This window comes from Astatotilapia calliptera, chromosome 2 (assembly GCF_900246225.1).
Source record: "Astatotilapia calliptera chromosome 2, fAstCal1.2, whole genome shotgun sequence".
Lineage (NCBI taxonomy): Eukaryota > Metazoa > Chordata > Actinopteri > Cichliformes > Cichlidae > Astatotilapia > Astatotilapia calliptera.
The window spans coordinates 7,158,657-7,184,794 of NC_039303.1; the positions used below are offsets into that span (position 1 = coordinate 7,158,657).

The following is a 26,138-nucleotide window of genomic DNA, read 5'->3' on the forward strand; positions in this document are numbered from 1 at the left end:
ATTCCCCCACAACTGACAATTTAAAGCTGCAGTGAACAGAAAAGGTGAAAGAGAAAAAAAAGCCTTTTTCCTCTTTTTTCTTCAGTGCATGGATACTCAGGTGTTTGATACTTGGCAAATGTAATTCAGTGCTGCTTTTGGCTTCACACAGGACCCCAACCCCACTCTCCCAGATAAAAGCCTTCTGCCTGACCCACTGGAGCACCACATATTACATTCGACATGGACTTTATACTGCTTAATACCTGGTCTGAAAATGTACATGTAATCGGTCATTCTCATTTCCGGGGAATAAAATAATCTGCTTTTAACAAATCTACTTTACTTTAGGGAACAAGGTGTCCTAGTGCATAAACCATAAAGTTGGCATTAGACATCACTTTTCCTCCCAACTTGGCATGTTTCAACTTGAAGGGTTACCTCTGTGGAGCAGTGTATTTTAACCCACAGCCACAATAGTGTCCCCCTAAAAAAATTGTTTTTAGTTCTTAAAACTAACTAGTGGGTGAAAGCTAGCTGCAAATGTCATATAAGAAAATGAAAGTTGTAACTGTTTAAAGTATTTATTTGAAAATTAATCAGCTTTCTTAACACAGTAACACTGCATATTTATTACAGCTAAGATTTCATTATTATCACAACTAGAATTCCTGTTGTGGAAAAAAAACATTCATTGTCTCTTTTCAAGCTCACATCTCAGCATTTTTAAAAATAACGCTTAATGTGGGTTGTGTAGATGGATCTTATAAACAATCCAATGCTATCAAAAGGTGAGGAATTAATTGTAAACATGTTTAAGTGATACTAAAGTCAAATATTGCTGGATAAGCATGATTTTCTAATATAAAATCGAATGATTTCCAGCAGACCCGAGGGAACAGTGCCTCAAAACGGCATTTCAATATATGTAAACTGTCTAAAGGTGGTTTTAACGTGTTCTGCCCCAAACTAATCTCTCCAATCAAAACGTTAGTAGGTTAGATCTTTAAGATTCTACTTCCTCTCCCCGGCAGGAGGAGCACCTCCCTCTGGACCCGTCCTCCCTTTGCAAACGGCGGCGCGCACCATCGCCCGCTCCCGTGACGCAGCGCATCCCCGTGCTGCACAGATGCCGGAGTGGAAGCGACAGGCGCGCTCATCCAAACGCATCGAACACAGGGGACGTGGGAGAAGATCGTCCGATTTGCGTCCGTCTAAGAGCTCCAGACCGCGGGGAACGATGCTCGGAACAAGTCGCTCGGTGGGAAGCAGGACTTAAAAAGCTGCGGAACACTTTTATCTGTATTCTCTCTTTTCCCCCACTCCGATAATAATCAAGATTCCGGGCAGTCGCCGTCCAGTTTTCTCGATCACTGAGAATTTAGTTCCACTTTCACGACAGGTCGGTGTTTCGTTTGGACACGATGTGGAAGCCGGGAACCCTCCTCCTGCTGTTGCTGTGGCTGGCATCCGGCGAACTCCAGCAAGAGACGGAGCCGCGGAGACTCCCACCCCCAGGAAAGTTGAATTTCGGCTATGTGCCAGCGGGAGTTTACGAGACGTTGGCCCATTACGAACCTGGACCGATAGGGATTCTGTTCCACATGGTCCATGCTTTCCTGTATGCGGTACAACCCAACGCTTTTCCACACGGTAAGCATCCCCAATCGAGCTCACGGTGGCTACAGCACAACAAATGCAGACCGAGCCCTGGGCAACGTGTCTGAAATGTATATGGAAGTCATGGGGGAATAAGTTATGAGAATCTATGAGTGTTGTTCCCGCTTGGTTGTCTTGTGGGACGCAAACAGGGACACGAACAAGAGAGAAACTGCAGGTTATTATACTGGATTACAAATTGACTTTTTTAAACGTTTTTATGAATTAGGCACATAAATATTTATTCTAGTTTTGTGGATATTGGGTTAGGAATCAAAACTTTGAATTTTATAGCGCTTCTTCGGTCTCACTGCGTGAAAAAGGTGTCCACTTGCGGATTGGTCCAGTTGTGCGTCATGCGCCCCGTTCAGCGCTCACAGCACGCACTTGAAGGTGGTGTTTCTGCCTGCGGCGCACTTTGTGTCAGGATAATTACAATTAATGAGCCTCCCGCTGACAGCAGCGGTGCACGTTGTTTTTGCCTCTGTGAATGAACGTCGTTGGGTAGTTTGTTGGTATGAGCACCCGAAGAGCTTGAACGCGCATGGCTTTACATTTAATACAATTATACCTGGCTGCTTAACCACACCCCCACACACGGAGGTGTCTCTGTGTGTGTTTAATTGGGTATTGGGTGCTCAAAAGACTCTACTCCACTGCATGCATTTCAGTCGAAGAAACATTTTGCAGATTAGTATCTCTCTGAGTCACCTTGTTAATTGAGTAATCCCATAAACCCCTGCGCCATATGCTGTTGGCGTTTTTAGTTTTCAGTTTGTCACCGGCAGTTGGGGGCTCATGGCCTAATCCTATGGAGCAGACAGACCACTGCGCAGTGAAGCTGTTAGTTCATTCATGGGTGCACACACTAAATAATCCAAGGAAGAGGGTGGAAGTCATGTGGAAACAGTGGGATAGGATAATAAACGACAGTTCAGAGACATGTATGTTTAATTTCTTTGACTAGAAATTTCACGCAGATGTTTTTCTTTTTTCTTTTTTTTTGGGGGGGGGGGGGGTCATGAAAGGAAATTTTGCAAGTAAAGGTCATTGGTTATTAATAGAACCTGTGCATGTTTGCATATCTAAATCCAATTCTGTCAGGGCTGCTTTGATTATAAGGCTACAAGCTGGTTTGCAGGAAACCATTGGCCTTTCACGGCTTGTCAACTACATCTCTTGTGCTGCGCCATTACATAACTTGGAGTTATGTTAAAATCTATAAGATGAGCCAGAAGAAAGATCTGCACTCGGTTTCCACTCCAGTGGTTTGTGACTTGAAGTGGCGCAGATGTCAGAGTGGAGCACTGTTTAGGCTGGGTCGACCTGGGTGTCGTTTCTCTTCAGCCTGTGATAAGATACAGTGTTAACGTTGTTACAGCAGGCTTTTAAAGAATGAATCACTGAATCCTGTAGCAAAAAAGGCTCTTAAATTCTGTTCATCTGTTTCCTAATCACATCTGATTTAAAGGGACAGTTCACTCCCAAACAAAACAACATCTTGTCTTTTGGAGTGATCCCACTACTAACTACCATTCATTTGTTGGGCATTTGTTTGAGATGATGATGGCTACAACAAATGTTTTATTAATTTTCTATTTTCTGTTAGAAAATGAAGATATTAGAAAATGTGCAAATGAACATCTTGCTATATATACACACAAACACACACACTAGTTCTGTGGATGTGACTTTATTTATGTATTTATTTTTGTGGATACATTTGGACCATGACAAATCTTGTTATTCATATCCCAATACAGACGAGCAGCGTCAGCCACTCATTCCTTCCCCAACATCTGGACCAGGTGTTTGTTTCAAAGGTTTCTCAAACCCATAATTGAAAGCAAAACCATACTCAGAGCATTAGCAGAGAATGAGTCATTTTTAATATTTTTTTGTAATTTATTTACAGTTGATTGACAAGCACTATATGGGCGAAAGTATCGGGCCACACCTTTAACCTTTGAATTCAGGTCTATGAAATCAAGCACCTTTCCATGTAGTCTGCCTTTAAAGACAATTGTAAAAGAATGGCCTGACTGAATTTGAGTGAGGTACTGTAATAGAAAGCCACCAGTGCAGCAAGTCAGTTCATAATATTTCTTCCTATCTAGAAAAGAATAGAATAGCCCTTTATTCTAGACCATGACACACCATAAAAAGTTACAGAACAGGGTCACCGAGTGCTGAGGTGCACAGTGCAAATGGTAAAAGTCAACAACGTTCTGCTCACTGAATAAATGCAGAATTCCAAACCTCTTCTCGCTATAACATCAGCACCGAAACTATGTGTCATGAGCTTCATGGCATTGGTTTCCATGGATGAGCACTGCAGGAGTAATGTGTAGTTGGCGCAGTACCTTTGTTGATGGAAAAAGGAGAAGGTTGAGCTACAGAAAAGGATAGCATACCATCCTTTAAATCAGGGGTGGGGAACTCCAGACCTCAAGGGCTGGTGTCCTGCAGTTTTTAGATGTCCTTGATCCAACACAGCTGAGTTAACCGGCTAAATTACCTCCTCAACATGTCTTGAAGTTCTCCAGAGACCTGGTAATGAATTAATCATTGGATTAGTTGTGTTGACCCAGGCTGATATCTAAAACCTGCAGGATACTGGCCCTTGAGACCTGGAGTTCCCCACCCCTGCTTTACATTAACATGCAGGCATTTGCGTATATAGGTCTTACTTTTCTCATTTATCCACTACATCTACCTGAACATTGCTTTTGGTAGCACAGAAAACACAATTATTGTCATATTTTCAGATTTTTGAATAGACAGCAGAGTACTTGTGTTTCATGTTAATGTCAGTTAATGAAACTGTTTTCCTTTTTTAAATTATAGCTCCAATATCAAAGGTTTCATACATGTGCTATATCCCCGAGGCTTGTTCGACCCTTGTGGATTTTTATCCAATACAGTCAACAGCCAGTTAGGCTAACCCTATAAACAAGTGTGAGATGAACATTATGTTGATGAGTAATTAGCGACGCTCCATCATCACATCTCTTACTATCAGTGCGCATAGCACATTACATTGAGCAATGTCTTTATAATCTCATGAATGCTCAATTTAGTCAGCTGATGTGTTCATCACGCTGTATGTGCGGCAAGCGGCTCCGAGCTCGTAGGAGGTTTGATTAGAAAAGAAGCAACAAATGTCTTTCATCAGCACCCACACAAATCGAACAAACAGCGACATATTCTCTAACTTTTTTGTCTCCAACAGCTGCAGTGTGGAAGCCTCCAGGAGCTGTTGACGCCTCCCTCACACTTACCCACACTCTCACCGACACACAGATGCTACAATCCAATACTCAAGCTGATGTATAGGATCACAAACCCTTTTTACACTGCAATTTCACAGCAGTTATGGCTTTGTGATGAATTCTTCTCATTAGGATGTTGACTTTTTTTCATCAAAAGTGAATGGATACTTTCCAAAAAAGCCCAGGGTCCTGTGTAACCTCTGACACCAGAGGTTACAGATGCAGGGGAAGTAGTAGTATCGCTGTTGTGAATTGAAAAGTTTGCAGTGTTAGAGGTTTGAGCCCTACTCCCTCAAATGCACAAGGGTGCTTGAGCAGGACACTGAATCATCTGTGTTTGTTAAAGCAAAGGTGAATGATCTCAAGACCAATGCAGCAAACTGGTTTACGAGCCAGCTGGTAGGGAAATCGCAAGGAAAAGGAAAGGACTGTGCTTTCTTCTAGGCAGCGTCTGAACTTTCAAAATAAGAGCCAATACACTAGTAGATTTCAGATAGTGTCCTCATAGTGCCCGCACTCATCCTAATATTGCAAGCTCATTTAGAAACGTTTTCTTTTTTCTTTTACTCTCATCCAGTTTGCCTGTCAGGGGAATGATTAAGTAGCAATGACATGCTTTGCTCAAAAGCATTTCAGTAGAAAACATGAATGTAGGTTGACAATATTGATATCAACAGTATCAGAAAGCATTCAATCAATTCCCCTTCCCGAATTAGTAAGAATGTAAACATGACATAATAGTTGCATTTAGTTGCATCTATTTAGGTTTTCATGTCTGCTAATTAATCCTGGTGTAAGTCAGCCATCGCTTGAGAATAGCTGTGCATTAAGTTGCGTCTGCGGTTTTGAAATGTACCATTTCATGCCTGTGGGTGAGCGCAGCTGGGAAGCCAGTGCCAGCCATTATCGTGCAGCAGATCCCTGTTGGAAAGTGTTTCCTCATTAGTGTTTCCTTTTCTCAAGAAACCATGTTTAGGTGGAATTCAGACCACAGAGGACGTTTTTCAAAGAACCTAACAGTTGCCAGGGAAACCCATCACCAGTGATCATGACCTGTGTGATTTGCTTCACCTCGCTGGCTTGTGTATCTTACTGCATCATCATGATCATGAAAAGTACTGTGGAGTTATGTAGATTTATGCAGCTCAGGGTATATGGTCTTACCTAATGTTTGTTATTTAACACTCATTCGAAGGGAACCCAGGGTGGGTTTTTTTTTTTCTCCAGCAAAGAGGCATGAAGCGACTTTAGTGTTCAGTGAGGGACAGGTAGACATGAAAGAAACTGAAGAGGAAGACTTCAAAAGATTTCTAACCAAGGACAAAGACAAGGAAGCTCATCGTGAGCTGCATTTCTGAGGTTTTTTCTTTCTTTCATGTTCTTTGGAAGAAATCTTAATATAGCAGAGTTTGTTTAAAGTTAAATGATGAGAAATCTCAATTAAGTAGCTAAATGAAAGTAAAAGGTTGGAATAACTAGGATTTAATCAGAAGATGTTAGTGTTCTCTCTCATTCTTGAGCGCTACAAGATTTGCTGGGATTTACAGTAACACCAAGGTTTTTATAGTTAACGAAATCTAAACTAAAAACTAAAACTAGATATAAAAACACATTAGTTTACAGAAATAAAATGGACACACTAAAACTCTGAGGGAAAGGTGTATAAAAAAACAACAACTGAAAATTGTGCTCTCATACTGGTACAAATAATTAACTGAAAATTTGTTGACGTACACCCACCTTTATCTGATGCATTTTAGTATACCAACCAAAATCAGGCACAGAAGATTGGTATAACAAAACGCATGTGATTTACTTACATTTGTTTCAGCAGATAACAGGATAGCAACCTTCTTCTGTTTTTCACTTATCTCCTCATTTGTCTAACTGCTTTGATTCTTTGCTCATATTGTGGCTGCTGGCTAGTGGCTCACTCTGAACTCAGAATAGCTTCAACTTTAGCAACTTTGCTTTTTTTTTTAATCTTCTTTAAATTATATATTTACCTTGGTGAGGGTTATTTAAGTGTCCCATTATGTTTACTGTTACAAGCTTTCTTATGGTTGCCCCACCACGGATTACTTGAGTGGCTGATTTAGATCCCTCTCCATTTGATTTAATAATAATAATAATAATACATTTTATTTGAGGGCGCCTTTCAGAAACCCAAGGTCACCTTACAAAAAACACAATTAATAAAAGGAACAATAGTCATAAAATACATAAAATAAGTTAAAATTACAAAACAGAGCGTGACAACAGATAAAATCAGCATTAAAGCGAATAAGCCAGTTTAAACAGATGTGTTTTGAGCTGTGTCTTAAATACGGAGAGGGAGTCAATATTTCTTAGTGCAGGAGGAAGAGAGTTCCAGAGCCGAGGAGCAGAGCGACTGAAAGCTCTGTTCCCCATAGTGATAAGGTGTGAGGACGGAACAGTAAGATGAATAGCAGATGATGATCTGAGAGTGCGGGAAACAGTGGTGATATGGAGCAGGTCACACAAATATGAAGGAGCAGATTTATGGATACACTTGTATGCAAGAAGTAAGATTTTAAAATTTATCCTGGCTTCTATGGGCAACCAGTGAAGCTGCTGAAGAACTGGGGTAATATGAGCACTTAACGGAGTGCAAGTTATGACCCGAGCTGCAGAATTTTGAAGAAGTTGGAGTTTATGAAGGGACCTTTTAGGGAGGAGGGAATTACAGTAATCAATACGGGATGTAATAAGACTATGGACAAGGATGGCAGCAGCATGGGGAGTAAGGAAGGGACGGAGTCGGTGAATATTACGTAAATGGAAGTAAGCAGACCGTGTTATGTAATTAATGTGAGACTGGAATGAAAGAGTATTATCAAGTATGACACCCAAACTCTTAACCTGAGGGGAGGGAAGGGTGGGAGAATTTTCAACGTTAATGGAAAAGCTGTGGGATTTGGTTAAGATAGATGGTGTACCAACAAGTAAAACTTCAGTTTTATTACTGTTAAGTTTGAGGAAATTGGAGGAGAACTAGGATCTAATCTCAATAAGACAGTCTGAGAGGGAGGTAGGTGGGAGGGATGAATTGGGTTTAGAAGAAAGGTAGAGCTGGGTGTCATCGGCATAACAGTGAAAATTTATATTATATTTTCGGAATATATAACCAAGAGGAAGCATATAAATAATGAATAAAAGAGGCCCCAATACTGAACCCTGGGGCACACCAGCAGAAACAGGATAGAGAGCTGAAGAATGGGATTTAAGTTGGATAAACTGAGTGCGGTCTGAGAGATAGGAGGTAAATCAGGTAAGTGGGGTATGACTAATACCAATGGAAGCTAACCGGTTCAGGAGAATATTGTGAGAAATGGTATCAAACGCCGCACTAAGATCAAGAAGGATGAGAATGGATAGGAGACCAGAATCAGCTGCCATCAGAAGGTCATTGGTAATCCTTAACAGAGCAGTTTCGATTTGTATATATCTAATGCTAATTTGTACACTCACTACTTTGTTGGGGCTCCTTTACAATGAATTTCTACATCAATGCATCATTGGCACTGCTGAGATTTTTGAGCTTTGATTACAGTCTTCAGGTTCTCTGTATTTTTGGCTCCAGTGTTTTTCATCTTCCTCTAGAGACAATACCCTGTAGAGAATGGGCTATTGTCTTTGGGGTTCAGGTCAGGCAAGTTGGCTGACCAGTCAAGTACAGTAGTAATATGGTGAGTAAACAATTTGGTAGTAGTTTGGCACTGTGGACAAATGCTGATGGAAAAGGAACACAGGATCTCCATATTGCTTGTCAACATAATATCTCCTGGTAAACTGCTGTATTGATTTTGGACTTGATAAAATACAGTGGACCACCACCTGCAACACCAGCAGATGAAATGACATTCTAAAGACTGCAGACATTTCATCTGCTGGGTTTCAAACACCTTGGATTATGTGCCTCTCCATTCGTCCTCCAGGCTCCGGGACTTTGATTTCCAAATGAAATGCAAAACATTTACTTTAATCTGAAAACAGGCCTCTGGACCACTGAGCAGTGGTCTTATTCTTTTTCTCCTTAGTCCAGGTAAGACACTCATGATGTCTCTTCTTCAGGAGTTTCTTGATATTAGGAGTCCGACGGTTGCCGCTCTTTTCCTGACATCCATGTGTAGTGTCTCTTGATACACTGACACCAGTATCATTCCACTCTTTGTGAAGCATTCTCAAAATCTTGAATCACCTTGACAATCATCTCATGTCCATCTCATCCGTATTGCTTGTTCGCCTTTTCCTATCACACTTCTCTCTTTCACTCAGCTCTCCATTTATATGCTTGCATACAGCACTCTGTGGCCACCTAGCCTTTTCAGCAATGACCTACTGTATCTTATCCTTATTGCAGAGGGTGTTGATTACAGTCAACTGGACATCAGCAGTCTCCCCATGATTGTTGCTGCGTATAATGAACTAGACTGATAGAAGATGGGTATTTATACTTTTTGAATAATTGTTTATTCAGACATGGTTTCTGATGACAGAAGAATTGATCCTGCTGGTAAACGCATATAGTTTTTTCTAACTTTCTCTTACCATAGCAGCAAACACTCAGTTTTAAAAAACCAAGGCAGCTAGTTATTTTTAGTCACATTAAGAGAGTTCTACTAATGTGAACATTATTTCTTGCCTTGAATTTTTTGCAGAAGCTGATTAACATTATTATAGCTTATGAAAAAAAGTAAAATGATAGGAATAACAGATTATTGCGGTGGGATTAGACTGCAGACACTGACCCTTTGGCATTCTGTGTTTTTAGCTGAATGTTTTACTAGGTTTACAAATCTGAGAATTTGCTGACGAAATACTGATTTGCTTGTAAAATTGATTATGGCACTACATCCTCATTACTCTCCAATATATGTGGCTTTACAAAAGTAATATTTGGAATCTGTCTGCCTTTTGGAGGTTGTTTGATACATTAAAAAATGAAGGGAAAAAGATGACATATGCAGATGAGAGAGAGGTTGGCAGGGTTTAGGTTATTTCTGATGTTTGACCTTGAATACAGCTGAGGCTGTCCACTCTTCAGGGTTTAATTTGACTCAACCAAAAAGCTAGTGTTGGATATTGAATTGCACATGCCCAAAGGTCATTCATAGCACATGAGAATGACTGGGTGATGCCAAAGGCCTTGTCAGATAACAGTCTAGCGCTAAAGTGATTAAAGAGAGCGTCCTTCATTTGGAAGGTCGTGGCTTGAGCCCCTTGACAGCCAGCATCTGTTTTGCTGAAGTGTCCTTGAGCAAGATACTGAGTGTATCTGCTACTGACCCCATCGTTTCTGTTGAGGAGGGTGACTGGGGGGGATCACAGTAAAGAAGGAAATATGGGAAACTAAGTCATGAGTGGTTATTTTTTTTCAGCATTTTTCCAGCCAGTTAAACATTTTCCTAATTAGAGATTTTCTCAGCAGAAGGCACATCTGTGGAGATTACTATTAGATGCTGTGGTGATTCGCTCAAAGGGGCTTAAATTTACAATCACGATGTTTGGCAGATCTGAATCAGTTCTCTATTCATAATACAAGTCAGTGGATAAACAGATGACTTCCAGAACAATATGTGCCCACATGATGGGCTGGTGTCCTATTTTGCACGTTTTGTTATGAGACACAAAGATCCAGTGAAAAAAATTAGGCTTACTTGCCAGACCAATTTCAACAAGTATTTCAAGTCTTTACTGTGTACATGTCTTGCTGAGTAGGTGACACAGTGGAAGCACTGTGCATAAAGGTAAAAAAGTGAATGGATGGATTCTTATATAGAACCTATATACTATACTTAATTCTACTCTCTCGGAGTACTCAAAGCGCTCTATACAACATGCCACATTCACCCAATCACACCCATTCTCACAAGCACTGTCTCTATACATAGTGCTTTCTAAGTACATTCACACTCCGATCGGAGAGCAACTTGGGGTTAATATCTTGCCCAAGGATACTTGACATGCAGACTGGAGCAGCCAGGGATCGAACCACCAACCTTCCAATCAGTAGTCAAAGGAGCTTGCAAAGAAAAGCGTCTGGACTTCTTTAAGTTGCTTGAAGACGTTTCACCTCTCATCCGAGAAGCTTCTTCAGTTCTAAGGTCAAATGGTGGAGAGTCCCAGATATAAACCTAGTGGGAGTAACCCCCCACATCAGGGGGTCCTTTTGTCCCTCTGTGGGGGGTTACTCCCACTAGGTTTATATCTGGGACTCTCCACCATTTGACCTTAGAACTGAAGAAGCTTCTCGGATGAGAGGTGAAACGTCTTCAAGCAACTTAAAGTCCAGACGCTTTTCTTTGCAAGCTCCTTTGACTACGATGACCTGGATGACTGAGAACCTTCACAGACACTTCCAATCAGTAGATGACCTGCTCTACCTCATGAGCTACAGCCATCCCGAAAAAGTTTAGACTGAAACCAGTATAAACTATGTATGCAACCCGTACTTAAATTTTGCTGTACAGATCTCAGTTTCAGGATAGCTTGTTGATGGTACTGGCAGGTCCAGTAGATACGACACATTTTCACAAACAGCTGCTTTTTATATTCAAAGTTTTTCACATGTTTGATTTAGTAGTCTCTGTTTTATTGTCTAAGTTCAGTTGCTGGTAACCAGCTATATCTGGTCTTAACTATCTAGTGTTTCCCTGGGGATAGGTTGGTCAAGTTGTTCAATGTACTCAGTATCATTCATTTACATCAAGTCTCTCTCCCTACTGTTGGACAGGCTCTAATTGCTCTGTTTGAACTACAGCTGGTAACAGAAGTTCTTGTTCTGCCTTTGAGATCTGCTTCAAGCTCCAAGTAGAACATATGTGGAGAGCTGGTGCTAGAGTAGAACAAGGACTGCCATCTGCAGCTGTAGTCCAAAACAGGGAAACGCAAGTCCATCCACAGAATAAAGAACTTACTGGACAGGCAGTGATTGTTGCTCTGTTAAATTGTCACAAAGTTAAGTGGTAATGTTCATTAGTCAGCTTTCTTTAAAAATCTGCCAACCTCCTGTTCACAAATACAATGTTAAACTTGGGGAAACTGAACTGTTTTCTGGGGAAAAATACAAAATTACAAAAAAAAACAAACCCAAGCAGACACAAGGAGACAGTGCAAATTCCACACAGAAAGACCCCATCTGGCTGCTGGATTGGAACCCAGGCCCCTCTTGCTGTGAGATGAAGATGGTAATACACCAACAAATGGTAGTCCATGTTCTGCTCTGTGTAGCAGAACCAGCTCTCCACCTCCTGTATGTTCTACTTAGAGCTTGTAGCAGATCTCAAGCGCAAGAACATGAACTTCTGTTACCAGCTGTAGTTCAGAGTCTATCCAACAGTAGGGAGAGAGACTTGGTGTGAGGTAAGAGGGCCCTTAATCACAGGGGGTGGTGTGGGTGAATGGTTGGATGGTATGCTAACATTGCCGGGGCTTTTAAGAAAGTTTACTTTTGTGGTCACAAAGACAAATGAAATTCTTCAGACATATTTGAGTTAGAATTCTTTAATCATTATTACTTTTGTTATTGGTAATTTTGTTACTATTGTTATACTACTGTTAAGCATATGTGTAATAAGAATCTTAATAATAATTTATATATTATTGTAGGATCTACTGTACAATACAAAGCGCCTTGAGGTGACTATTGTTGTGATTTGGCACTATATAAATAAAATTGAACTGAATTGAATAAGAAACCTGCTGCTGCTACCTGCTGTGCATCTGTAAGCACAACATAGGCATAGAGACCATAGAGGAAAGAGACCGTTTATTCCAGGAATAAAATAAAAATGTACACTTTTATTGCAAAAAAAATATTCCCCCCAAAATATTTTATTTCTGTTTTACAAAGGCAAGAAAGGAATACCAAATCCCTTATAAATCTTTTATCTGCCGACAGAGAGAATTATGAATAATGGTGATTTGAGCACAGACTGAATGGGAAATTTTGTTCTTCTGTTTGGCCTTATGGAAATTGGCATTGAGTGTTTTGGGGACTTGGAGATGCTATTCGACTGCGTACCTTGGAGCAATCTGTGGGGAATGCTTGGGGGGGGGAGATATGTCTTAAACTCTTGCTCACAAGAGGTGAGCGTACAGTGGGCCAATCCTTCTGTCAATGTCCTCAATGATGCGGATGCTGTACTGGTCTTCTGTGGTACTTGTCAACATAGGTTCTTACCCTCACCTATGGCTACAAGCTCTGGATAGTGACCAAAAGGGTAGATTGCACATAAAAGCTCATTCTGGAGGGGCTCAGAGTACAGCTTCTACTCCTCAGCAAAAGGAGCCACCTGAGATGGTTTGGTGTCTGACTAGGTTGCTTCCTGGACACCTCCTGGGTAAGGTGTTTTTGTCACATCCTACTGGGATTTCAAGTGTCAAATCTCTGATTATTGATATTAATATCAAATTTTTTTGCAATATTAATGAAATTAACCCTACTGCATAATATTTTGGAGAACCCCAAAAAGCTAATGAATCATGTATTCAGGGAAAAATAGCAGATTGAGTCTACTTTAAAGATCCTTCGTAAACATATTATAAGCCATAATGATCTGATTAAAGCACTTCAACATATGTAACACAAGGACTGCTAAGAAATATTTTGTCACCTTCCTCCTTACATTATAAGTATTTATCATCTGCTAAGAATTTTTGTGTTTTTGTCTGCAGACAGGCTAAAATATGTACAATATTAGCGGATATATGTGCAATATTCAGTTTATAATTAATTACTGTGTGTAGAGTGTTTAAAATATTATAAAAACACAGATTTGGGGCAACTGCATCATGTTTATCGAGGCTTCTGTAACACATATGTAGAGGAAACAGGGTCACGTTGCTGCCTTTTTCATTATTTTGTAGAACTACTGCCCTGAGGCCCATGATGCAAACATGTGAGGAACACTTTCATGTCCTCCAGTATTTTAAACTTTTCATAGCTTCCATCTGTTACTAAACAAGATCTGATACGACTGTGTGTGGATTTATTATCATCTCATTATCTAACCATCTATTCAACTGATCTGTATGTTTCACAAATCCTTAATGTAACAGAAAGATACATTTTTGTTTGCAAAATCTGGTTCATTTTTAACAATCTTACTAAACTGCCAGGCTATAAATAAACTGCTGTGTAATTTAGCATCACTGCATGATTCCCTGGCCCAGTCATACTCTTGGAGCATCTGGATGACAGAAAGTGATGTGTATCGTTCTTCTGCTGTGGTTTTGTGCTGTCACACACAGTTGTGTCATTGCACTGACAGTGATGGTTGTTAGTGCTGGGATGCTTGAGGACACAAACAGGGACAGCCTTAGTCGCCTGTAGCATAATGGCAGCTGATTGCCACAGGCGATGTGTCACTGTGTGCAGCACAGTGCTAAAGAGGCTATCACAGGTGAAAATGTACACTCGGCCACACAGATCTCCTTGTTTCAGATATTTTGTCATGGGTTACACAGACTTACTCTTATTCCATGTATACTTGGTGCAGTCGGCAGAGGTTGATGCCAGTCTCAACTTTTGATACTTTACATTTGGAACCAGGACAACGTAGACGAATTTCCTGAAATTTCACAACAGATGGTTGGTTGAGAACAGAAGCATATTAGGGCTGCTTAAAAATGGAGCTTGTGAGTGGGGTAATATACGTTCACTGTATAGTTTGTTTGGCAAATATTGATAGGACCAGGCTGAATCAGCTTTTGCCTTCAGAACTACCTTAATGTTAATGCTGGAAACATTCCTCAGAGATTTTGGTGTGTGCTGTCAAGATAGCATCCCACAGATAGGTCACCTGTCATCATCCCCATGCCTTAATGTCTAAATGCACTGTGTTGCTGTCATTTGATTGGCTGATTAGATATTTGTGTTGATGAAAAGCTGAACAGGTGTATCTCAGGATTCCCAAGATTAAAGTTTTTCAGGATTTAACATTTTCAGGGTTGCATCAATGTAATTACATAGACAACAATGCTTGCCATGTATAGCAATATTATTATAAATATCAACACATTCTTGGTCTGATTGTTTTTTTGAATCTGGATCAATAAATTATGTTTTCTGTTACCTAAGATTTTTCTCCTAATGCCAAAGGAACATATCTTTACCATGTGTTTGTTGTGGTATTTAGTATTCTGATAGGTTGATAGGATCAATGAAAGAAACATGCTTTTTCTTCCTATCTTAAACATGTCTAGTAGGTAGAGTATACAGACTGCTAATGCTCTTGTCGCACAACAGGATGTCTTCCATTTAAGCTGCTGCTGCCCCAGCTTTGTAAGAAAAGATCACACTGCATAATGAGAACAAAAAAGTAATATTGTAAAGCACTTTAATTCCCTGCCTGCAGCTCTAGCCCTGTGAATAGATATCAAAATAGCCTTTAGCTACGTGTTGTTACACTTGAAATGGATCCACAAATCTGGGATTAGTCTTTCTGAAGGCTCAGCGAGGCAGGTGAGGTAGCCAGCTCTAAATGAATTGCCTCAATGCTAAATATATTACACAGCCATTTAAAGAGGACAAGACATGTTTAACAGCAAATTATTAAACACCAACAAATCCAAGCTTACCCGAGGAACTGCGAAAAATCATTTAATAAATAAAATGGGCATGATATTATTAATTTTGCTAGTAAAGGGAGATGAATTGTTAGTTTTTTCTGCTCTAATAAATTGACTTGAGTAAAATGATGAGACGTAGCTAGATTAATATTGAGGCAATCATACTGTCAGAGGTGACATCGTTACAGCAAGTCTACATTAGCAACAATCTTTAACCTTCACCCTGCTCTTACTTGAGGTCAGAGCATCAGCTGGTGGATACAGAGTCTGATGTCTCGCTTGGGAAAAATATGTAAGGGATTTGTTGACTGACACTCTTCTATTTTCGGGACTAAATGTGTGAACCATCACTGACAAGTTTGCTTTCGGCTTTCCACCAGCCTGCTAGTGCAGGCATTCAGTGTTTAACCTCCCAATGAATCGCCTCGAATTAAGAGCAAATGTATTCCTATTTCCTATTGACAATTTTGTTAAAACTAACAATAATTGGAAAATTGTAAATTGTTTTCCAGAGTAAGGATAATTATCATTAAAATTACATGGTTTTATATGACAGAAAATGAGGACAAAGAGAGATGAGGATCTTTAAATTGCCTAACAAATTCCATCAATATGTTCTCATTATTGGTGGTAACTGCAACACAAGAGAATCGTTATGAGTTGTTGCTTTTAAGACCATTCGGACTACTAGCTCATCAAGCAAATGATTTTATAATTAGAGCTGCAGCACTGAAACAGCACTCGTTCGTTTTTGTCCAATACTGAAGAAACTGTAGGACTCTAGCAGCACTGCACATCACAGTGTTGGTTTGAACCTTTTGAAATGAAAAGCCATTCAGTATACCTTTCAGTCTCAGTGTTGAAAGATTTCTATCCGGTTTAAAGGGAAATGCGTACTTCAATAGACTGAACAGGCAGTTTATGAGAGAAAAGTGATGCATCTCATTTAGAAGGTTTGCTTCACTAACGGCTGGCATATTAGCAGATGAAGTAAGGGGAGATAAGAGCTGTGGCATTAAGATAAGTTGAGACATTTCAGGGTAATATTATAATGCCACCATCAGCTTAAGCTCCCAGCTATCTGACAGTGCAGGTGAGAAATGTGGCAAAGCCATACATGGGGACAGCACAGGTAGAAAATCTAAAGATCGTTGTAGTAAGAAAAGCTGTGGAGATATGGGCTTATTTAAAGAAAGAAGCAAAATTGAAAGGAAATAAATGCAGGGAGTTTGCTGGTGAAAGAGCTGTCGGTTCCCCAGCTGCTGCTAAAGCCCTGTTTCATTCGGGAACGTCATATTTGGGTCAGGCCTGGGTAGCCAAGCAGGAGAGTCGAGACGAAGCAAGCGGCTCAGTCCTGCTGAATGGATGGCAAGTCATGCATTCTCTGTCCCTTTGTTCCGCTTCATTGGTGGGTGCAGCGGTGCCTGCTACGAGTCGACTCTGGGGACATGGTGAGTTGTAATTGCAGATGTGTGGCGAAAGAGGGTCAACCTGCCAACTCCAAGGATGACTACTCTAAATGGTGCTCTTCCTTCTTTAGCCGCTCGTCACAACGCTTCGCAATATCCTTGCACCCTTCACTCAGCGTTCCAGAGACTGTTTCACTGAGTGGGATGTGTCACAGTAAGACGACTATGCCACACTCAGAGACTTTTGGTGTGCAGCTGAATTGTGTGTTTTCCTTTGCTCCGAACTTACCGTATGGGGACTGCTGAGTCCAGCTGGTTTATGTAAAATGTTTACTGAAAGTAAAGCTTGGCGCTTGAGTTGGCTCCAAACTAATTAACACCATGTCGATGCAGCTACTATTTACAATAAAGGATGGCAAAAAGTCAAGTGCTAGCTGATTAAGCAGCACTTTGCGGTGTTTCCCACACAAGGTTTTACCCTGACATTTTGCCAGAATATATAAACCAAATCGTTAGACTACCACCACCAGCAGTCAGCAACTAGGTAGATGATATCAGCCAGGATTGATCCTTGCTTTCACGTTGTTCACATCAAATTCTGATTCTAACATTTGAAAATTGCAGAATAAATCCAGACTTATAGGACGCATAAAGGTTTTTCCAGTCTTCTGTTGTCCACTTAATTGCACCTAAGTGCATAACGGTTATTTTTCCTCATTTGAATGAAAGATGCTATCTGTGGTGGATTTAGTAGTCGACAAACACCTAGTTAACTGGCACGCCCAAGACCTTCCTGTCTCCATCTTAACGATCGGCTTGCATTGTTGTGGGAGCCTTCAGTGTATCATTTAACTGCTTCCTCAGATTGAATCTCAAACCTCACTCTACAGTAATCCTAGTATTTTCTGGAGAGCTGCTCCAAGCTGGCTGGTACTCAAACCATAAACTGCTGCAAGTGGAGATTCGGTTCATGTGCAGTTACACCAAGCTGAAAGAGGCTGTAGAACAAAGACTACCAATGCCAACTGCTGTTCAAGTTACTGGCATTGGAAACTATCCACAGGACGATGAACTAATGTATTGCTTATTTGTTTGTCACAAAGCACTTGGCAAATATATTTTTACAGCAGAAACTTTTGAAGGGACTTATTTAATAACTCACTCTAGGAAAGTGTGTGTGTGCCTCTTTTCACTGCGCACATGCCTCCTTCATCTTCCACAAATAGAATCCAAATTTGTGGGAAGCACTTAGTTTGTATATCTCCTCAACAATCAACATGCCCTATCATGTAGAAATGATAGGCTAACTGTGTTTGTATGTTTTCCAAACCTTTGGGAATTTGATATCAGTATATTACTTTATAACAGCAGGCACATTCAGTGACAGCTTGAGGGCTTCCTCTCTTATCAAAGCGTGGAAATTGTATCACAATGAGAACTTTATGACATTGTAACGAGAACCGTATTGCTCATGCTTGTTGACTTTACTGTATAATTTTCTATAAAATAGATAGGATAAAATAATTTTATGTGCTGCAAATACTGTGCTTTGTTTGTGATGTGGGTTGACAATAATAATTTTGGCATGTAGAGTGCACTCGGAGCACTGTGGCTATTTCTCTAGAGAGAACATGACAGAATTTAAATACATCCACAACAAAAATTAGGAGCAAACTGTAGTTATGGCGACGTGTGGGGAAACTGACAGACAGTAGTCATCAGCATGAATGGATCAAGCATTTAATAAAAAAAAAAAAAGAAAGAACCTGAGTTTATATCTGACAAGAAAAATTACATCAACTGGAATGAGAATGAAAGTTTGTGTGTGTGTGTGTGTGTGTGTGTGTGTGTGTGTGTGTGTGTGTGTGTGTGTGTGTGTGTGTGTGTGTGTGCTTTCTCCTGTTATCTGTCACCAGGCAGCCATTAGATTGTCTCCTGTGATTGGTCAGTCTTCACCCTTTGCAGGTCATTGGTCCTGTCTGTCATTGTCACCTTTGCAGCATTGCTTCAGCCTTGATTAGCTGATGGTAATCTGGGTCGTTGTTTACCTGGGCCAGACTGCAGAGACAATCCTCTTGGTTGTCAGGCAGTAGACATGCTGACCAGACTCCACTACAGACTACATGTGCCTTGGTACTTTCAATTAACTACTTGGGCTAAAGGTTAGAATAGTAGGCTCATGACCGGAAGACCTTAATTCTGACTCACTGTGTATATGTGAGTATATACAGAGCTGAGGTTCTTTTTCCTCTCAAAATCACTTCTGTTACAGTTTTAATTCATGTAACATTGTGCTATAGTAATTTGCTTTTACAATACAAAATGTCGCCAAAAACTGGCTCGAACATGGGGCTTTTAAGAAAGTAGAAATTTTGACTACATCTAAAGGCAGATTTTATATCTGGTCAGATATAAAAGTCACACAGTATCAGAGCTAAAAGCTTATGATTATAACCTTCTCCCGGCTGCATCACACTGCCTTTCTGACCTTTTTGCTCTTTTATCTTATGAGTCTCTTTGCATTGAGTATCGTGAAAATGAATGATACAAATGAGAATAATGGTGCACACCTTTTCAATGTTCCTTCTTCAAGCATTTGTGACAATCCAATAAGGTTTATCCTCATAAAGAGGCTGAGAATGTAAACAGAGAGCTTGAGAAGATTTTAAATTCTTTTAAAGACTAACTCAGCTACCAGCCAATTTCACCATATTTTGTGTTCATTTGATTTAAATCTGGTCTGTTACCTTTGCACACAGAACGAGAGAGGGGAAACAAAGAGAGTCACCTGCTTGGATTGTGATTGAAATCTGGACAATGGTCTAAGTAGTGGTCCACATTTTAAAAGCCTGGCCAATTATCTGAGCTGTTACACATAAATTCCATTTCAATCAGTACTTATCATTACTGATTTAAATAATAATGCAATCCTTTGGCTGCTGTTGGCACTCACTTAACAGTTACTGCTCGTAGCCTGCGTCAGTCTCCCACTCAGATTAGGTAATGCTAATGTCACACTAGGGAAAACACTGGAGGCAAAAGTATTGAAACCATGTGCAATGAACTACACACTTTTTGTTTTTATTAATATAGAGTGATTGATATAGTGCAGTAATATAATATAGTGCAGTTAATTTCAACCTTACAGTCTTTTGATTGTTTTCTCTTACATCTGAATTCCAGAATAATGTACTTTAAAAACATGGGCAGTATTAGCATTTAAAGAGTGAGTTTATACGGTGATATTGTGTCATTTTAACGCAAAAGCAGCAATTTAAAAAATAAATCTTTCCATGGTGACTTATTTAATAGTTATTTAATAGATAGCTTTGCAACCTTTTAGCATTTTAGTATTGTTTTGAGATTTAATTCAGCAAATGCTCTCATCCACTGTGCTGGGCATAAACTCGTGGAGAGGTGGAAGTGCTCTGGTCTGGTCTCATAAAAGAAGTCCATATTTGCTAAACTCCATCTTTTCTTGTAAAACCAAACGGCCCTTTTTGAAAACACTTTTGATAACATATACATTTTCTCTTTCAGTCTGGTTTACTGAGCTCTGGCACTACTATGTGAACAGTCACAAGGAGAAAAATTAGCCATTTTCAAGCATGGAAAGAAACTTGAGCAAACTTTACATTCTAATGTGTCAGAGGTGTTTTAAATGCTATTTGTCAGTTTTACATGAGAAGAGAGTAATGACTAACTGGTTGAGTTGACAAATATATGGGACTTTAAACCATGGTGCAGTAAAAGAAATACGCTGTCTAACCAAAAATAGTTTTAAATCAGTTTTCTTTTTATCACATGAAATAAATGATCATGCATGGGCTTCCTAATAACTGATAAGCGTGTCTTCCTTAACTGAATGGCAACTGAAACATCTGAGACAGCAGGGTTTTTACCTGGGGAAGTTCAGAGAGGAAGCAAAGTGATTTTAGGGCATCAGTATAGCTCGCTGGGCTGAGTGTGCAACCCATGTGCAGAAGGGCCACTGTTGAGTTTCTGTTTCCTGCGTGTCATTCCTGCTACTCTCTCTGCCATCCATGCTGTCCTGTTGAAGAAAGGAAGGCTAAAATAAATAGACATTTTTGTTTGTCAAATAGCCATAAATGACAGGAAAAATGTTTGTTTTAATCTGTATATCTTTACCACAATCTAAACCATATCCAGTGGACGGAAATGCAAAACTCTTGATCCAGGTATCTTCTGGATACTTGAGAAGCCCCAAAAATGTGTTCTTTGACCCCAAAGGCTAAACCATCAGAGTAGCTGATTGGTTCACAGACTTTTTTACTATTAACATGTTTTAGTCATGGGTTCATCTGGCCCCTGTGCGAGGTGAGTATATTTATAAGAACTGTAGGAGTCCAGCTGTATATGTAGTCAAAAGCCTCAGCTGTTCACATAGAACTGTCCTCTACACACTCACTTTATGTATCTAGACAGAAAAATCCATCCCCATCATCTTTCATGCACTAACATCAAGATCTATCGTAAGGCTGTGGAGTATTCTGTTTAATTGAAATGTGAGATGACTTTCTCATGGCAGGTTAAGTCATAATTCTCAACTAATACCTTTTTTATTAGTTACACACAAGAAAAGACACACACTCTCAACCTCTCAATCACTTTAATTCTCCATATGTCACGGGTGGGAACATTGTTGCATTGAAGTAAAAGATTAGCACTTTTAAATTAAATGCCTCTCCACCTCATATGAGTGTGTCTGTGTGTTTTCTCCCCTGTCGTCTTTTTAGTTGTGTAAAGTTAAGCCAGATTGTTTCTCCATAGTTACAGGTTCTATGGTAACAGTGTGTTTATCCAGTGTTTTTAACATGAAGCTCATGGGAAGTCAGCTCGGATGCTAACAGTCAGCCCCCAGGACACACTCACAAACACATACACCTGTTCTACTTTACTGGGAGCTTTTAAGTTAAATGTCAGCAAAGATTTTACTGCCAAGCAGAATGTGTTGGAAGAATAACCCAAACCAAGTATTGCATCTGCCTCCTTTCTATAGGTTGGTAATTTGTTATTATACATATATAGTAGCCTTATGACCACACGGCTTCAAGGTGATGTCATGTGAAATGGTTTTCTCGTAAACTCAATATGTTGTATTAGTTGTAAGCAGATAAACCAAAAAGTGACACCTCGTGGAGTGTTCTCTTGTATGCCAAATTCAACATCTTGGTATAAAGTAATCAGGCTCTTGCCAAAAGGCTCATTTTTTTTATACTGTTACAATGGATGCTCATATTTAAGATGGCTGAAGTTTCAAATAATAAGGTCAATGGTGTATACTGTACCACAGCTTTAAATAAACCCTATTAACAGAAGTTCAGCTGTCAAAAGCAGGTAAATCATCATATTGTTATTTTTGACCGCTCGGGGCCACCATACAGGTCCTAACCACCAGTTGCACAAATTTTCTGTTTATGAGCGTCAGCCAATCAAAAGGAAACTTGCATAAAGACAGGAAAAGGAGCTATAATACTTGTTTCAGACAGATGATGAACTGAATAGGTGTACCCAGGCTCATAGATGAACATTTTGAATAATGAATTTTGCAAACCTGACAGGTAAATGCTGGCAAACAGAAATATTTTTCAATTTAATGAGTTTACTTCAGGCCACAGTGTGGGATGGTTATAGGGAACATGGTGTGGGTTTTATTCTCCCAAGCTTCTTAGATTTGTTTTCTTTTTTCTTTTTAAATGTGTCACTGAGCACTCTGCTACACAGAATTAATACAGGATTCTTTGAGCGGTTTGAGTGCATAAATTGAGTAGAAAAGTGCAATTTACCATTTCCCACTAGTTCTATTTTGAAGCCTCTTTTTAAATGAACAATGAGAGAGCCTCGACATTAATTTCTGTGGTCACCTTGACATAAAAACTGCATGTAGAGAAACGACAACAACAAAAAACAGATTTGAAATTCATGCTGTTTCTCACCCAGAATAAAAGGTTTAAAAAGTTTTTTTTTTCCTCACAAATATCCAGTGTTGGTACAGTTCTTTTTTTTCTTTTCTGCTCAACCATTATAAACACAGACTTCTAAGTAAAGAAAGTCTTAAACAAATAATTTAAGAACAATAACTAATAAAGGAACACAACAGCAGAAGCTATAGTAAACTTGTAATCGCCGCATACGTCAACGCAGTAATAGGATGGCTAATATCTTCCAGATTCAGTGTGAAATAACCCTTTTCTTAGGTGTTCTCACTTAGATTTCCAGTTAAGGCTTATTGAACGCTACACCTTGATTTTATTATGTCCGGGTGATATTTTAAGAGGATCATCCTAAAATACGACACTGTCAGAAGTTCGAGGTTTTCTTTGGTGGCAGGATGTTTACAACGGCCAACTTTGAACCTCTCTCTCTCTCTCAGTCTATCTTTTCTGCCTTCACTTTGAACTAGATAGTAAACACAAAAAGGACAAAGCCATTTTCTAAAAGTGCTGAAAAACATTTTTGTTGCATAGCAACAGGTTGAAGGATGATGAAATGCTCCTTGTATGCTTTTAGCTCCTTGTGTTACTCAAGCCATCTACAGAAACACTTGGAGAAAAACCTCATGTCTGATTATCGTGTCAGGTTCAGACACCTCCAGAAAGTGTGAGAGGGTGGGTTTGGATACTAGCATGCCTCAGTAGAGAAAACATATTTGAAAGACACATGCCGTTATTGAATTGGTAAACCATGCAAGCTTATGTTTTAATTTATTATTTTTTCAATTTTTTGTTCACTTGTAGGCTGAAGAATCAAGCTATGAACAAGTTTATCTAAGTCAATATTAGAGTTATTCTTCTGTCCGCCTGATGAGATCTTATTCTGTTCTGTTCTCTCCCATTTTGTGTAACCTACATGACTTTAAAGTTTCTAGTTTCTAGCTGATAATTTTCAGCACAGTCCAAAGGTTTCATATTTACACGGGTTTGTATAAATTTTACCAAGTGAAATGTACATTTATCATGAAGTGAGTAGATGTACTTAAGTAGTTTTTCTGTGGTTTAAAGTTCACGCCCCAACACCACAAACAGAGAATTTCAAAACGGATCAGTTTGGAACCTAAAATATTGATTCACAGGAAGTACCAGATGCCTGCACCCACTCATGATGCCACTGGCGTCATGAGTGGGTGCAACTAGACCCACGAAAACAAACAAAAAAATGGAGAAGACGTGTGATGCCAGGTCTTATGTAGAAACTCAACTCTTGCTGTCAAATTGGATATCCTATGAATTCTAGCAGAAGCTCTAAAGGCTATACTCAAAATAGACTTTCCTGTACCGATAACTTGGTGTTGCTTTAAACATGTGGCTTGCTTCTAAGGATGGGAATCAGAATTAATGATACAATACAACCACAGCATATTATGTAAAATAACAATGGTATGACGATTAAGAAATATTCGGTATATTGTATTGTCGATAATTGTGTGTTTGAAGCAGAAAAATCTGTTCAGATATATTGTTGGGTCCAGCATAGTATTAGAACATTTCCTAAGATCAATCAAAAAAGGATTCACAATACAGAAATGTCAACTATAAAACAGTAGATACATCCAACTTATAAAAATGTACTCATTCATTATACACACTCCTTTACAATGAATGAGTACAACATGGAATGGAGGCGATCAGCTTTACTGACACCCAGACTACTTTCATAGCAGTCTTCAGCTTGTTTTGGGGTCTGGAATTTTCATCTTTTTCTTGTCCACATCCCACAGATTCTCTATGGGGGCTCAGTTCAGGCAATTTGGCCAGCCTAGTACATGGTGAGCAAACCATTTGGTAGTTGTCTTGGAACGCCCTGCTTTAAAATGAAATAAGCATCTTTACAAACCCTGATGCCTGACCTGCTGCTAAACATCTGTGTGGACTTTGGAGCAGAATTATCGCAGACTGATGAAACTTCACATTTGATTCTGTGCTTCTCCACTCTTTTTTAATTTTAGGACCTAATTTTAGGACATCTTCATGGGGACCAAAAATTGGTAGTTTACTATACTTGTGGGGACAAACAGCCCTCATGGGGACCACGACTTTGAAGGCATTTTTGAGACTCAAAATGTGGTTTTAGTGTCAGGGTTACAATTAGGTTATGGTTAGGTTTAGGGTAAGGGTCAGGCATTCATTTTTGATGGTTAGGGTTAGGGTAAGCGGCTAGGGAAAGCATTATGTTAATGAGATGTCCCCACAAGGATATAAATACACACGTGTGTGTGTGTGTGTGTGGTGGCTCTTGATGCGCTGACACAGCTTTCAGTCGGCTCCTTGTGAAGCTCTGGCAAGTTCTTGAATCAGCTTATAATCTACTCCTCTCAAGGCTGCAGTCATCAGCTTTTTCCTTCCTGTCCTTTCCTTCCATTCATTTCAACAGGTTTTGTGGTGTTTGAACATGACTATTTTGCAGATAAAGCCCTTAAGACTCTTTCTTGGTTCCAAATAAACCCCAAATGAAACTTTGTCAGAATGAGCCATACAATGAAAGGTTTCAGATGGCAAAACCCAAACCATAGAATTCCCTTAAAGGTGAGAGGAAACTGCAGTCAGGTGATAACTTATCTATTCATGTGACCTTTTGCACATGCTCATCATCATTTGATCCAAAAAATATTGATTATAGCAGCTTTGCATACTTCTATTTGTATGTAAATATCAGAAGTTATTATGCAGGAGGGGGAAAAAATGAGGTCCATGCAGAGTTTCCATTCTGCATTAGTGTTACAACTCCTGTTGAATGTATTCCTTACCACAAATCTCTTCCCTGTTTATGTATGTGGCCTCAGATAACTTTGTGAGGATGAATCCATGTAGTTGCCAACAGCGTCCCTCTGTTCAGGAAAAATCCCCAACTGGCTGTCTGCTTTTGTTGCTCCTTTCGCCTCACAAGCAGAGCAGGGCTAAATGGAGTTTTGTGGTGTGGAAGTGTATCTCATGGCCAGGCTTACTTACTTATTTATTTATTTATTTTTTATAATAAGCCTGTTAGCAATGGATGTTGTCACACACGACTGTCGGGGCTTAGCAGGAGGAAATATTAGAGTTTTGTTGATTCGGCTAGTGGCTTTTGGAGCAAGTTGATTGGAATTTTCTTTTTTCCTTTTTTGTGTGTAGTTCATAAAAGTTCTGCCATCTTTTGCGCCAACAGTAAATACTCTGTACTCTATTGTATATGCAGTGACAAGAGCAGTAATACTGTACAATCTAGG

General features: G+C 39.7%; 1 protein-coding gene across 17 annotated transcripts in view; it reads left to right on the plus strand.

Annotated features, from left to right (window-relative positions):
* Positions 1–751: 751 nt before the first annotated feature.
* The window catches only part of prom1a (prominin 1a), an 88,057-nt gene continuing 62,670 nt past the window's right edge, over positions 752–26,138 (plus strand). For 11 of the 17 annotated variants that reach the window (XM_026183105.1, XM_026183086.1, XM_026183095.1 and 8 more), the window contains exon 1: positions 752–1,632. In XM_026183105.1, the coding sequence (XP_026038890.1) occupies positions 1,404–1,632 (229 nt within the window). In that variant the 5' untranslated portion in view covers positions 752–1,403. The remainder of the gene's footprint in view (positions 1,633–26,138) is intronic. The other 6 variants (XM_026183208.1, XM_026183177.1, XM_026183186.1 and 3 more) reach the window with 1 other exon arrangement.